General features: G+C 41.0%; 1 protein-coding gene across 1 annotated transcript in view; it reads right to left on the bottom strand.

Moving 5' to 3' along the window:
- The window catches only part of LOC126392328 (proprotein convertase subtilisin/kexin type 4-like), a 227,053-nt gene that overhangs the window by 192,068 nt on the left and 19,277 nt on the right, over positions 1-15,708 (bottom strand). Inside the window, 1 exon segment of the mRNA XM_050047662.1 lies at positions 8,484-8,576. Within this exon segment, the coding sequence (XP_049903619.1) occupies positions 8,484-8,576 (93 nt within the window).

The raw sequence follows: 15,708 nt of genomic DNA, 5'->3' as shown, positions 1-15,708 counted from the left end.
CTGTGGATTTTCTACTATTACATCCTAAAATTTCTGCTGTAATAACATTCTGTATGCCTTTTCACAGAATACAGTCACAGTGCCAAAGTAAGAAAAGCACAGGTGTAAGAAAATGAATGATGGCTGAATTCGATTTAACTGCTTCAGTTAGGCTCTTGGTGTTGCGCATGCTGGTTTACCGTCATGGCTTGCTGGCACACTTGAACAGAACTAAGCCATCATTAAAGTTATTAGTAACACCTATGCTTTTCCCACTAGGACAAGCCAAAATGTCTCAAAGTGAAAAAAAGCTTACTGCTTCTGTTTAACAATTGGGAACTTTGCAGTTAGAGTTTACCCAAAAACTTAAAACCTACATTGCCCAAATCAAGAGCCAGATGGCTACTGTAAGCATCTGCCTTGTTGGAGGACATAGCATGGGTGATACAAACTCCAGTCTTACGGGCTTACACACCAGCATGACAAATAAACAACACCAAAATGTGAAATGCTCGCCTGTGAATATTTTGCATCCAAACTATTTATACCAGCAGCAATGCAAATTTGCAATAGTTGTAACACTTATTCAATACAAGGTTTGATACAAATAGATTTGCTTGGAGTAATACAAATTTGCTCCAACTACAGGGATACTTTTGACCCAGAGCAGTGTGGCAATCTGACTGAGGTAAGTTTTTGTATAGCCAAAGCTACTGTTTAGAGAATTTCCGGTAACACTTTACTTGAAGGTATCTATAAGAGTGACATGACACTGTCATAACTATGACATGACACGGTCATGAACTTGTCATAAACTTTATGTACATGTCATAAACTTTCATGACCGCCTTAGTTTGGGATGTCCTTATTATATAAGGACATCCCAAACAAATTTAATGTCAACTTGTTATGACAAAGACATCTTCTGGTAATGTCACTTTGATTAATGTCAAGTTGTCATAATCAAGCCAACCCAAACAATGTCAACTTGTCATTACAAAAACCGAATGAAACTTAATGACAGCAGTCATAAACGTTTGTGACATGTACATAATGTTTGTGACAAGTTCATGACCGTGCCATGTCATATTTATGACAATGTCATGTCACCCTTATGTAGATACTGAATTTCCTTTTTGCAAAATGCTCCAAGTGAATTTGAGTTTTCTCTGGTCAACAGTTGAGTAGAGTAAGCTAGGGCTTTTATTGTGAAAGGTGAGAATCAAAGGAGTGGATCTTGCATGTGCTGCCTTTGTCAAGGTTGAATGTAGTAATAAAAGTTTGCCGTTTTAGTTTGGACTTCAAAGCCTCTGTGTTATCGTTGTTTTATACTCCTCATAAATAGGCATACAGTAATGGGCTATTGCTTGTATTCATTGTGTGAAAGCTCAGCAAAATCAGCCTCTTTCCGAAAATTATTACGTCGTTTTGTCACTGCGTAATATTCATTATAAAAACAAACAAACAAAAAAACTTCCCCCAAAATGTAAAGACCTTTACTGTTAAATGTAAGTCAATGCTACAGAAAAAACTCTCAAGGGACATCCTCAAGTCAAACTTGTGTAAGCTCAGTTATCCTAAATGGCTGAGTACATTTATTCAAGTTTTCACTGCACACATAAAATGTGAATAATTATGGTTGTGTCCAAAATCCCTTGTTTACTCATTCAATATTCCCTGTGTAATGCAGTGAGCAGTCAAGTGGGATTTCGGACATCATTATGAATTATCTTTATATTTCATAACAGGTGTAGTGCTGCTTGATGGTAATTTTCTATCAAATGCAATGCTTTGTGGGTCAAGAAAGTAATGAATATGCGATGGACACTACTTGTTTCGTTTAACTGTGGGAATTGTTGAGGTATCTCTCTAATCCAGGGGTGTCACACATACAGCCCATGGGTTTCAGCAAGTTGAACAGTGAGTAGCCCACTTCATGTAAAATGCTGCTTCAGAGGCTTTTCCACCCTGAACAGAATACAGTTCTCTGAAATAAGAACAAATCCTTACTTTGGTTATATTTAAAGATAATGAATATTGTGCAAAATATTGTTAATCAGTACAAAAGAATCTGTATAAGACGTCTGTCTCAAAAAATATTGGTGAGACCCTATTGCTTAGGCACTGCCCAAACCTTTGATTTGTTAATGGTTCATACGGTGGAGAAAAACTTAACTCGCCTTCTCAATAGCTTCTACTTTAGTTTGGTGGTCCAGTAGAGTGGAAATGTAGGGAAAAATGTACATGTAATGACAGTTAGTAGTCAACTGACTGAATGTGGACAAAAATTGACATATTGTTGAAATTGTACTTACTTTTTTCTCAGGCTGTTCATCATCTGTTTTGTAAATGAAGGAATGTTTTCAGAATGTACTTCCTTGCACTAAAATAAAGGGAAATTTGATGTTATTCATAGGTTATTATTCATACACTGGTTTTACTGGCCCAGCCCACTTGTAAAAAAAACTGGGCTGTATGTGGCCAATGAACTAAATTGAGTTTGACAACCTTGATCTAATCAATCGAGCAGTGTGAGACTAATGTTTTGTTAGTACGGTGCAAAATTGGAGGAGTCATGTTCGGTTTGTTGATTGGCTGACCTTGACTTTTGATGTTTACGTCTTCCTTTGTGGGAAAAACTGGCTTCTTCTTACATAACTTGGTTCAGTTGTTCGGTCTATATCGTGATAACTTCACAACAGAGTTCTGTTGGATATGTCTTTGATTTCTTCCACTGCTAAGAGCCTTATTGCTGTTCAGATGGCAGAAACAATAAAGCCCAGCTTCTGCACAGCTGCAGCTTAGACTAACTAGACAGACGTTAAAACAAAGCAAAAAAGTCAAAGGACCGGGACAGAGTCTGCACAGTTGTTTTCTGTATGTGTGTATTAAGTGTGTGGTGCACCAGCAGGGACCAGTGAGTGTATGTCAGGAGCTGGCAGGGGGTTAGTATCTGAGACATTTTGTAAAAGGTCAGTGTAGAGTTCAGTCAGAGACATGTCTATGTGTTTGAGAATGAAACTGCAAGAGGTACGATAGTTAGGACGGTTAGGGAGAGGGTCAATGAGGGAAGGTGGAGCCCGAAGTAAACAAGGTACGGGCAAAAAGAAAGAGAAGCACTTGGATGTTATTATCTCCTGTCGTACCGCAGCCCTATGTGTGTATGCGTTAACTGTCTGGTGGTTTCCTGTGGGGTTATATTCCTGTGTGCATGCTCTGTGTCTGTTTAAGTCTGAATGTATGCGAGCTGTTAGCTGTGTAAATGTGCATGCGGCATACTGTGGCCTTATCTGTGTGTTGTCTCTGAGCCCTCACATGTTTGTGTGGAGCTGTTTTCCACAGCCCTGCTAATTGTGTCATTAGCAGGGCGATTAATACAACAGCTGATTGTTGCTTTGCTGTCAGAGGGCTGCATCGACCGGGATTACATGGTGGCAAACCCTCCTCCTCCTCTGAGAAACCACCATGGACCTCCATTCTGTGTGTGTGTGTGTGTGTGTGTGTGTGTGTGTGTGCGCGTGCTGTAAACGGTAGGCTGTTATAATACAGCTCTCCACATGTGAGCCTCAGAGCCCAATTCCTTTGGACTGCTTTGACTCAGCCAGTGTTTGATATGAGCTACAGCAGCTGTTGCTGATTGCACTGATTTATGAAGTGTGTTTATTATTCCTCTGTTATGGAACACAATCATATTCATGAGTTCAACTGAAATTTCACTTAAGTCTTTTTTAAAGAAATGAACAATAGTTTCCATCAACTGTGTTATACATGTATTTTTGATAATTTGTTGGCCATGGTTCCACATTATTAATTACACTTAGCTGACAATTGTGGGAGTCATTTCTACAATATTACTTTAAAATAATACTTTTCCTTCTTATATTCAGCATAGGTACTATATTACATGTTACTATAACAATATTAGATAGATCAACACACATGCAATGTGCAGAAAATGAATCTATCTAATATAAATTTTGGGCAGATTTCATATCACTATAGGAGTGACAGGATTATTTATAACATATTAGGATGACTCTTGTCAAAAATAGTTTTCAGTTATACAGCACTATTAACATAATCCAGCAGGTGTGTGATATAGCATATATACCATATGTACAGTATGGGAAATGAGCCTGACAGTTCATTCTTAACCTTAGAAACCAAGGTGTCTAAAGGTATCAGACACTTATATTTAATGCTTTTAAAGACATTTTCAAGACCACTTTTAACCAAATTTAAGACTGATCTTTGGACTTTAGCACTATTCGGAACGGATTAGCTTTACATGGGCACGTGGGGTAATGTCACTTTACCACAGGATGTCAGTAATATTAATGGCCAATTCACACGGGATAAGAAATATTAGTAAAACTACCACAAATGGGAGGGGTAAATCCATTCACGCACCGCCGTCCCCTCCTGTTGTCATGTGCGTATGATGTTGCTTTCCTGTGCGTACCACACTCGAACACACTTGAATCGTGTTCGTCGTAGGCCCACAGTACCTGAGGTTTCACACGGACTCCGACTGTGAAGTGCAAAACTGAGTGCTTCTTCAAGAGCCTCCATGCTTGAAAATCCACGAAAAACCACTTGTAAACAGGATATGACGAAATACATGTATCTACACACATATTTACTGCTGGTCTATTCGCACAGGGGTTATTACCTGAGGTAACTGTCTGGGACCCTTTTACAGAAGGTAAAAGTCGCTGTAATCTTTACTGACATCGTGCGGTAATGATTACTGACATGGCACATTCGGACGGGACTAAAATCTCTGGTAATTATTACTTTACCCCACGTACCTATGTAAAACTAATCCTGTCCAAATAGGGCTTAATCATCCTTTTCTTATTCAAACACTGCAGGTAAGTATTAAGGTAAGTATATGTGGTCTTGTGCAAAGGTAAGTTTTATATAAGAATATGGTTAGTTAAGTGAGTTAGGACAATCTACATTTTGCCAACAGGTTAAGCTGCAAGTATAAAGTGAAAAGACAGTATTGGGTTCAATGGTAGATTTAAAGATTTGTTACATCAGAAAGGTGGACTTTCATGAAGAGGAGCTTGACTCTTTTTGACAAAAAGAAATTAAATTTAAATTAGTTAACATGATTGTTGCAATTAAGACCTAACCAATGCAAATCTAAGAGTATCTAATGACATTTAAGGCCTAATATTTATTTTAAAAAATGAATTTCAAAAACTTTATAAGGACCTGCAGACACCCTGGGAAACAGCAGTTGACAGAACAATCTGCACTTAAGGTCAACTTACTCCCTTCTTCTGGTGCTTCCAATCATATCACATATGGTCCTCATCAACAAGTTTGCTCGCTTGTCAGATAACTGAAGATATCGAAACCTTCCATTATTTTGCAATGCTTTTGTTTCAAGACTGTATGTACACATCGGCTTCAGACTTGAAACAACTGAGCAGACTTCCTCCGTTGATGATGACTGTGTGATGCTGTCAAAAGCTCCAGGACAAGCAAGTAAGTGGACCTTGAGCGGCTTTTGCAAAGTCAATCTCACAAAGCAGAGACACTTATATTTTTCATTCAGTTTGTTCAGCAAGCAGATGTCACTCCAAAGCCATGCACAGAGCATTCCAGTTTAGCCAGGGTAAATACAGTTCTTCTATTTGCTGTGTTAAAATCTTAAACAAGGTCTGTAAAGTTAATGTGTGTCATGCTGTTACTAGGATAAACATTATGTGAAGCTGTTATAGTCTACAGTAAGAACCAGATGGAGGCAATCCACTTTAACCAGAAAGCTATATATCATTTGAACATTTCTTTTTAATTTATTCTACAATTATTTTTGTCCACCTAGCTTTATATTGTAAGCATGATAGTTATTTGGTGGTGGATAAGAAATTTTGTAAAGGGTTTCTGCTGCTCACTGCACTGTATTTTAAGTTACAATCAAAATAACTTCAACATTTCAACTGCACATCAGCTTTGGGAAAGAAAGAAGACTTTCCAGTCAGGAAAGACTTTGTCTGACCTCCCCTTCAGAGCATGTTACTTGAATATCCATCCTTTTGTGGTGAGATTTAAGAAGTGATTTTGATGGAAGATTAAATAAAAAGGATGCTGGTTTGTTTGTGAAGCTGAGAAGAAAACGTCAAAATCACAGCCACAAAATGTAACTGACCTTTCGTCATTCTTCAGAGGATGCAACCTGAACTGATGTTGCAAACACATGATTTCAACATGATTTTGCCAGTTGCGGAAGTTTAAACAAACACCTTTTTTTAAATTCAAAACTTCACGGAGAACTATGACGACAAACAACAACTCGGTTTAGTTCCACTTGATATCTAACGCATGAAAACACCATCATATAATGCTTTTGTTACACAGTGCTGCACCAGTAAATCTTTTAGTAAGTCTTTTATTTTAAACAAATGAAATTCCTTCCAAAAGTAACACACTCAACACCTTGGCCATGGCTGGATTATGAGACAATGGGCCCCTGGGCACAGATATGCAAAAGGCCCCATCACCCCTCCTACATAGGAGCAAGAAATACAGACTTTGTGGTGCGTTTGAGTCTTTTTATTATTGTTTTGCATCTCTTTGTAGTCATTATGCATCTTTCTGAGATAATTTTGTGTATTTTTTGGTCATTTTTTTTGTCTCTTTGTAGATGTTTTGCCCCTTTTGTAATTACTGTGTTTTTTCTCTCTGCAGTTCCTTTATATGTTTTATGGTCATTTTGAGTCTTTTCCTGGTCAGTACGTGTTTCTTCGAGTGACATTTTGGAGGTGAAGGCCAGCGGGGCCCCTGGGCCTGTGCCCTGTAGAATGTTCAGTAACCCATCCACGCCTTATGCATGATGCCAGGATTGGTATTTTACCATGTTACTTGAATACTGTTTTTACCTCAGAGAACAGTTTAGGAAGCATTACACTAACATTAACACTGTCCCACTGTTACGGCTTACTAAACATCGCATGGTGCAGTAATTAGGCAGCCCAGTAATGTAACCCACCTGCAACGCAATGCAAAGCACAGTGTGCAATGCAGAGCGAAAAGCAGCACACAGCTCTGTATAGACAGAGGCCTGGTCAGAGGTGGGTGGATGGAGTATAGCTCACGCTTTGGCAGCAGGCCAGCTGCTGTAGCCAACACACAGTAATTGTGTTTGGCAACACATAACCCACCATAAATACATCCTCCATATACTTATTACAATATTGACTGTTTTCAGCCTTAAAAATGCTAAATTAAAGCAGATTCTATCTGATTGTGTAAAGGACTACGACATTATTTTAATAAGTTTCCTACAGGGCTCAAGTTAGTGATAAAGATTTTTTTTCTTGCCTTGATGCCAAAAATGATTAGTGCACATAAAAGAACATAGCCAACAAACAGATTTCAATACAAGGCATTTAAGGATGCAACAGCACCCGCTTAGGAGATGCAACGTCTAAGTATGCAATTGTTCATTATCCCAAAACATTATTTGTGCAATCCATTAATTTTAAGACTCATTACGAAATGTGGGACATTTTGGGGGTGCAAATTCATTTTCACCAAAAGTTACGATGGTAGAAAAGTAATTAAAGTTACAGTTTAATGAAATCATGAACCATACATGGAGTCACTGGAGATTGTGCATAAATTACTTCAATTAATCACACGCACACTGATTCAGATGATAACTCTGAATCACAAAGTTGGGAATCTTCTCTCACTTTTACTCTCTGTCCATTTCTTTCACTTGCTATTACTTGTGTGTTTTGGTGCCTGCGTGTGTGTATGAATGCACCATTGCTTTGTTTGTGTGTGTCGCTGAAGGGGCAGTGTGTTGGGGAAGGGCTAAAGGTCTGGTGCACCCTGGAGAACGGACAGGGCCGAAGCCGCATCTCCTACCCTCCCTCCCGTCCCTCCTCCCTCACCCTGTGCTGTCATGGGATGTCTCCGTGGGTGACGGTTTCCCTGGCAACCGAAGCCCTGTGAGGAGGCTGCATTGTGCACTCCGAGGGTGATGCAGAACGGCTTGTTGAAGGTGGCGAGGAAGGGAGGGGGGGGCAAAGTGATATCGGATGGAACAGGCACACAAGCTACACAAGCAGGGTAAACAACTTTCAGCCATTACTCACCACATGGCTCTGTTTCTTTTTTTTCATCCTTCTCGCTAATCAACACTAGACCCTGATTAAAACAGCAACGCCAGCCAAATGAACTTCCATTTGCATATACATGCTGTGTAAAATCAGAACCGATGCCAGAGTGTGAATTCACCTTGACGTGGCCGTGTTAAATGTATCAAACAGTCACGTCTAAGTAGCTGAACGCTCTGATTTGCTGTAGTTACAAATCCATTTCCCGCTGTGTTACACAGACAGTGCGAGTCAGGCCAAAAAAAACAACAACCTCAGAGCGGCTTCTTTTGGGAACCTGCAGCTTGAGCCCCCTCTTTAGATCCTAACGTGTGATGGGTATTTTATATAGTGGAGTTTATTCAAAGGAACAGTTAAAATACTTACCCCTCCTGTGTTTGAAAGACTGTTCTCAAAGGTGGCTCTATCAGGGCGCCCCCTGCTGTCTCTAAGGGTGTACACATCCTCCAGGCTGCCAACCTGTCAGCATAGAAACAAATGTTGTGGTCACCTTCAGGACATAAAGGGTTACAGAACATGTGCTCTGTTGAGTGCCTTTTATTTAAGAATTTGTTAGAAAGATTGTGCCCTCCAAAGCTAAGGATATGATAAGAATGCAAAAGACGCTTGGAAAATCATACAAGTGTTTTCATCATTACAGAGAGACCAGTACGCATACAGTGTGAGGGTCAAAGCACATAACGCATTCAGCCTTAATCACCCATATGACCCTTTGCACAACATGATATCAGCGTATCCCCTCCGGCCATCTGTCTTGTGTGGGTTTTTCTGCGAGAGGTGGGCCGAAATCAAATAGCACACAGTTTATCTAACCTTATCCTGGGCTTTTCATTTCCAAGCCTTATAAACTCAAATCGTATTGACCGCCTGGGAGAGTTAGAACTAACTAAGTGAAATCTACTCGCCGGCAATTGTGTGCAAGGCGCGCGTTGTGTGTGTGTGCATGTGTGTGTGTGTGTGTGTGTGTGGCTTGCTGATTCTATCTCCCTTCACATTCATTCTCTCTATTCTCTGTCCCTGAGGTGCATCAGGGCTGAGACTGCAGAGTAAATTGTCCCAAATTGAGTTCCTTCTTGCCGGCAGATACAGGCCACATCCCGACCGTTTAGAGCGAGAGAGAGAGAAAGAGAGAGAGAAAACAATCACAGCACACATCACTCGCTTGAAAATTTTCTCTCTAATTTCTCTCTTTGCCTTTCTTTTCTACTCACCCTCCCTGTCTCTCCCTCTTTTCTCTCTCCTCTGCTGATTTCCCTGCTGCCTCTCTTTCTTCTCCCGGCACATTATTCTTCTGCTTCTCCCTCTTTATATCACTCTCTGTGTGTCTTCCCTTGTCTTTGTCTGCTGAGATAGGTACACATCAGTCTTTCCTTGCTCAGCTTGGCTTTTTCCTTCCTTTGATGATTCTCTGCCCTCCTGCTCGTTCCCCTTCCTCCATCTTTTTCTCGTCTTTCTCCCTTGAACCACTGCTACTTTTCTCCATCACCCCCACCAACAGTTTTTTCTCTTCCTTCCCCATGTCCTTTCCTCACCCTGGTTTCTATCCCTCCTTTGCTCTCTCATCCCACCCTCCATGGCTGGCTGTACCCGGTGACATCGTACCCATCAGCGCAGACCTCCTGGGTGGAGGAGTCTCGCTCTGACAATAATCACACAGTAAGTTTAGAACGCTGGCAGCCCAGCTGAGCTGAGCTGAACTGAGCACACGCGACTCCCCTGACGCCGGCACACTCCATTTAACTCAGCGGGGGAGCTGCAGGCTGGCTGGGGCAGGGATGAAGCCCGAGACAGGGATGGGGATGCCATAGGGTTTTTGGGATAGGGGGGCACTGGGGGCTGGTGATGGAGCAGTGACTGGAGACAGATATGGAAATGGGATGAGGAAGGATGGCTGGAGATGAAACTGGTGCTGCAGGGGATGGAGAGGGGGTAAGGTTTTGGACTTTTGGGTTTGGGCAGAAAGTGTTTTTTTTCCCCTCTCTCTTTTTTTAAGATGCTCATGTCACCGTCTCTGCATGGAATGATAACTCCTCTCCACTTTCACTGCATGCTCTCTGCAAAACCCCCCCTCTCTCTCTTCCCTTAGCTTTTAGGGTGTTTATTTCTTGTACTGGCACCAGGGTCATAGAAACTTCTCTTCAACTGGAGAACTGAGTTTTCAAGCATTTACACAACCAAGATCCCTCTTGCTGAAGTCCCTACCAGCCCCATGGGTGCTGTAACTAACCTTAACCTTTGATCTCACTAGGAAAAAAACAGCAAAGAAAAAATAAACTCCCTCTTGGAATCAATTAAGAAACACTTTGATATTTTCTATTTCTTACCGCCATTCTCCCAGAAGTGAGAAGATAAAACTGGAGATTTGAAGACTACATATAAGATTGGAACAAGCATAACCAAAATTGTGGCAAAATCAAAGGTTGCTTCACCCAAATTTATGATTTGCTTTTTCCCCCATGGGTCTTGACTGGTGTTTCGCAACACAGACAGCTTTGGTGCCATTGGTCCAGGCTTTGGGATATATTTCTAAGAAACTTCTGCCACATTAATACAATGCAGGTTAAAGGAATTTCATCTGAAGTGGCCACAGCATCTAAGAAAGTCATTTTAACTCAACAGCATTGTGTTGCTCCTTGGCACCGCGCACTGTGGAGCTCTCCATGGTGCTGATGTGTGTCTGTGGCTGTGAGCAGATAGGGAGCCAAGCTGGGTGGTTTCTCTCGCTCCTGTCCACACCAGTGGGAAGTCCTATCCAAATTCTTGACTTTACCTGTTGCCTAATGTCTAGTTATAGTAGTTAGATCTAGTTAGAGTCAGTATTAAGTTATTGTCTAATTTACTAAGAAATATCTCCCCCTTTTCTCTGTCAGCCTCGTGTGTTTTAAGTAGCCTGGCAAGCTAATGGCCAGAATGGCAAAAAGAAAAAAAACAAGGTATCTCAGCATGTGTTTGTGTCTCAAATTTGGCAGCACCACTAATGTTCACTTGGGCCTTTTTTAAAGACCCAGGTGCATGCCAGCTTCAGGTAACAGTTTAAGGCTCAGTTCAAGTTAAAAGCCATGCTGGCTGAAGAGTTTTGTTTAACCAAGATAATAAAGCTCTTTAAGTGATGGTAAATGGACTATAATTATACAGCGCTTTTATCCAGAGCTCTTTATAGTACTCATTCACACACACACACACACACACACACACACACTGGTCTAACCATCCGGAGCAGCTCGGGGTTCACTGTCTCGTTCTGTGATATGAGAGGAAAACCCAACGATTAGCTGACGATCTGCTCTACCTGCTGAGCCACAGCCGCATCTCCTGTGTCCAGCCTTTAACTGCACTTTAGTCTTCAGATCTCACCATCAGCAGTTTCTATATGGATTATTTTTTCAATAGGAAGTTGTTCAAGTACGGTATGGACAATCAAGTCCATATACATTATATTGTGAAGGACATATTGCATTTGAATCCTTTAATTGCAGTTTTTCATTCACACCCACTGAAGTGGGAGCAGAAATCTAGAGGCAGATATCTCAAATGTCAGAAAATATAACCATAACTATTTGGCCAGGTAGCACTGCAGCTAAGTGAGACAATCTGTCTTTTGTAATTTGTGTGAACCAACCCTTTAAAATTGTAATAGCAGTCAGCGACCCATAAAAACAGAGAAACACTTCCTGCTAAATGTGTCACTTTGACAACTTGACATTATTGACACTGGCTGTGCATAACGTACACACAGTTAAAACTACAGCTGTACATGAAAATTAGTGAGCAATTTCAATCCAAAACAAACACGCACACGCCCTCACAAATAGACACACACCCACATCCTCGTGCCCTGCCAGAGCAGGTTCACAGCAAAACAATATGAGGCCAATCAGGGGACCATTGGTATGGCTCTCCCTCTGCTAATGAAGGCACTTTGAAAAGGTAATCTAATTCACCAGCAGCAATTAAGGCTGGGAGCGCCTTGTCACTATCAATTATCCGCTCCTTCACTCATGTTCTCCAGTGTGGACGCTGAGCCTGCCTGACACACAGCACTGTCGGACAAATCAACCCCATCAGCCAGCCAGTCACTGAGAACACTAATCATGAGAGTTTTCAAACACACACACACACTCAGACACACAGATAGATACTGTATGCTTGAATCATTGCACGATGAACTAAGTGAGCTTGACATAAATTGGGATGTCCTGCGGTCAGAGGTAGATCTTTACAGAGGGTCCATAAACAGTATAGATACTGGATCCTACAGAGTGCTACTGCAGGTGGCATGCTACTGTCAAGTGTTTGGTGTGTGTGTATGTGTCTACGAAGTAGAGATTTCAACTTTTTTTTGGACTAATGGTCAGACAAAACGCATTTGAGGAATACGGTTGTTGTTGTTGTTGTTTTTTTTACCATTTTCTCACATGTTATAGATCAAACAATGAATGAATCCAAAAATAATAATCTGTACATACATCGCAAATGAATCCACATTAAATTAAAGTATTTTAAGACAAATATTCAGCTGTGAGAAGGGAAAGATCCAGATTTTGTAGATGCATCATATTGATAAACAGTGGCCATTCTTATATTTATCGCTATTAGTTTGATAGTCTTTGGTTTTTAATTCGGATAAATCAAACAAAATATAGTATTAACCCTGTCAGATTGTAGCATCTTGTGTTAGATTTCATGGAAATATAGTAAACTCTAGAGAGCTTTTGGATGGTGCAAGCCTCCAGCAAGGTTAACAAAATCCTGTAAACTGGCCATTTTATTAATGATTTAGTTTTAATTTATTCTGGAGAATACAGTCCAGATGCAGCAACAGGGGGCATGGACCTAAGCAGGCAATGGACCATGTGTTCTTGCGGTCAGAGCTCTGGAGGGTTGAGCCACACCAGATCAAAGTCCTGATTTAACCAGTCGATGACGCCATCCCCAGCCAATCTATCATATTCTGCTGGGGCTTGGCAGAAACTCCAGTGTGCCTGCTGAGCCAAAGAAGAGGATCCTAGGAACATATTCTAAGCTGATACCCAAAGGCCCTGGGAGATGGGCCCTATCACTAGCACCACAAGTGCTGAGGGTCATAGTGGATGTCATCAGTACAGGGATCTCTCATAGCAAGTAGCAACAACCAGCGAGACAGTCCAATCACCTTGGTCAAGTCCAGCAGGAAGGCTCCTTGCCGCAACACAGGCCTGGAACAGAAGGTTGCCCATGGGAGACAGGTTAGATTCCTAGTCCAGTGATCACATCTAGATGAGACATGGACCTGGTGCCTCAAACAACGCAAATGGTCCTGCTGGAGTTAACTGTTTCCTGTGAAGACCAGATGAAGGAGGCCTTTTATAGAAGGAGGGCCAAGTATGAGGGGCTGTCAGGCGAGTGCCAAAGCAGCGGATGGAGGACCCAGTATGAGCCCATCAAAGTCTGGTGCAGAAGCTTTACAAGCCAGTCACTCCACAGGGTACTCAAGCTCCTTGGGATTACAGGAGTGTTCAGCAGGCAAGCCGTCAAGATGATCACACATGCCGAAGCGAAGGTGTCAAGGTGGCTGTGGACCACACAAGTTACTTGGACACAAGTCAGAGCCTGATTACTCCTGGCTGGGTGGCCTGTGTGAGGGTTTCTGATGTTAAAAGACCTGAAATACCCAAAAACCACTGGTAATATCACTGATGATGTGTGCAAGTTGCATCGAAAGGTGTGTGAGTGTGTGTTTTTAGATTTTAATTGATTTGATCTGTAGAATACACATTGTTATGGAAAATAATGCTGATTTTTTAGACCACCTAAATCCTGGGAATATTAGGGCTCTGACTGACATGAAACTGCTCATGACCACTACGTTACAGACATCTAAATTTCCTTTGCTACCGTGGTGCCAAATATAAGAGTAACATCCCCTGGAGTTATTATGTGCATATGTCAACTAGATTCGGTTCACAATGCATTTGGGAATAATGGCAAAAAAAAAGACTGTGGCAACTGGTTACAGGAAGTTGTATTTAAATTTAAAAACAAATATTTAAAAAACTATTTCAGGGAGGAATCTCAAACTTCGTTGTGTGAAACATTTGTTGAAGATTGAATGAAAATTATTGAAAATTCAACAAGGCAGACAATCTGTCTGGAGGGAAATAGGTGTGCAGACATGAATAGATATGTAATAAGTTATGGAGTCACAAGCAAAAATGAAAAGAGCTTTATGAAGAGCCACCTGGTGCTTACCACAGCAAAGACTAATCCATTTGTGTTTGTCCTATTGCAGAACTTTGTATCAAAATTCATTAAAACCTGATAAATTAGCATTTCAGACTAAACACCCACATGCTACTTGTTTATTATTGGTTAACTGCAGTGATCCAAGTTCAAAGACATATTAACCACTTGAAAGTCCTTCTCAGGTTTTTCTACAATAAGATGTCTGTGACATTGATATTGTACACAGGAAGACACAGCACCCTGACCTGTCACCCTCCTCTCGGACTGAGGACAACACCGCAATTCAACTAGACCTTCAGACTCCAGACAGAGGTATAAGCTGACAGACAGGACTATTGAAAATGCTCTTCTCAAGGTCTTGATTGCTTAACTGAATCTCTCCAACTAATGACCTTAGTCCAAGGCACTGATGAAGAGGGGATTAGCATAACAGTACTGCTGCTGTAAGGAGAGCGCTGCAAAGCTTTCAAAGGATAATATGTGGGCTTGACTGCTGCTGCAGGAAATCAAAATTCCTAGGTACTGACGGATGTTAATGATACATGAATATCAATTTACTGCTATCTGAAATGTAAATTCAATCAAAGATTGTAATCTTTAAGTCCCATTTCACAGGTATTAATATACCATCATTAATAACTCTTGTCTTGCTTGTATATTAATTTAGCAAAAACATAGTTTTATTAAATAAACTAAAAAAAATAAGTTTAATTAAAAAAGAAGTCTAGATCATCAAAAGCTCTCTTATAAGCAATGGGGGCTTAAAAGTCCAGCATGTAGGATTTAGGGCAATATAGGTTGGCAGAGATGGAATAAAATATATGTTTTCTTTAGTGTATAATCACCTGATAAGAACATTGCTACCATAGAATGAGCTGCTCATATCTACACAGGGAGTGGGTCCTCGTCTACAGAATCCGCCGTGTTGCACCGCCATGTTACTACAGTAGCCCAGAAGGGAACACGCATTCATTGGCTCTATATGGGGCCATTCACATTTTTGGTTCAGCCACCATAGATAGCAGCCCCTCAGTGACGAACCAAACAGTGTTAGAAAAAGACTGATTTGAAACATGAAATGGCTTTATCCTGTGTTTTACCGCTTTTAATCACCCCCTTATCTGTTTCTTTTGGAGAGGAGAAGACCTCTGCAGATAATTCTGATTACGATAAAAACCTCCTGAACAATGAGCACTGAGGGAACCCTTACTGGGGGTTCACACTTGGCACATGGGAGAAGTATCAGCTGGTTGCAATCTGCAATCCTCACCAGCAGATGCCACTAAATCCTACACACTGTTCCTTTAAAGCTTAAAGCACTGCTGAAAGAAGCAAAAGAAAAGGCTACTAAAAACATCCCAGAACGCAA

Source organism: Epinephelus moara, chromosome 6 (assembly GCF_006386435.1).
Source record: "Epinephelus moara isolate mb chromosome 6, YSFRI_EMoa_1.0, whole genome shotgun sequence".
Classification (NCBI taxonomy): Eukaryota; Metazoa; Chordata; class Actinopteri; order Perciformes; family Serranidae; genus Epinephelus; species Epinephelus moara.
The sequence above is the reverse complement of the archived record's forward strand: the minus strand, read 5'-3'. Positions and strand labels throughout refer to the sequence as shown.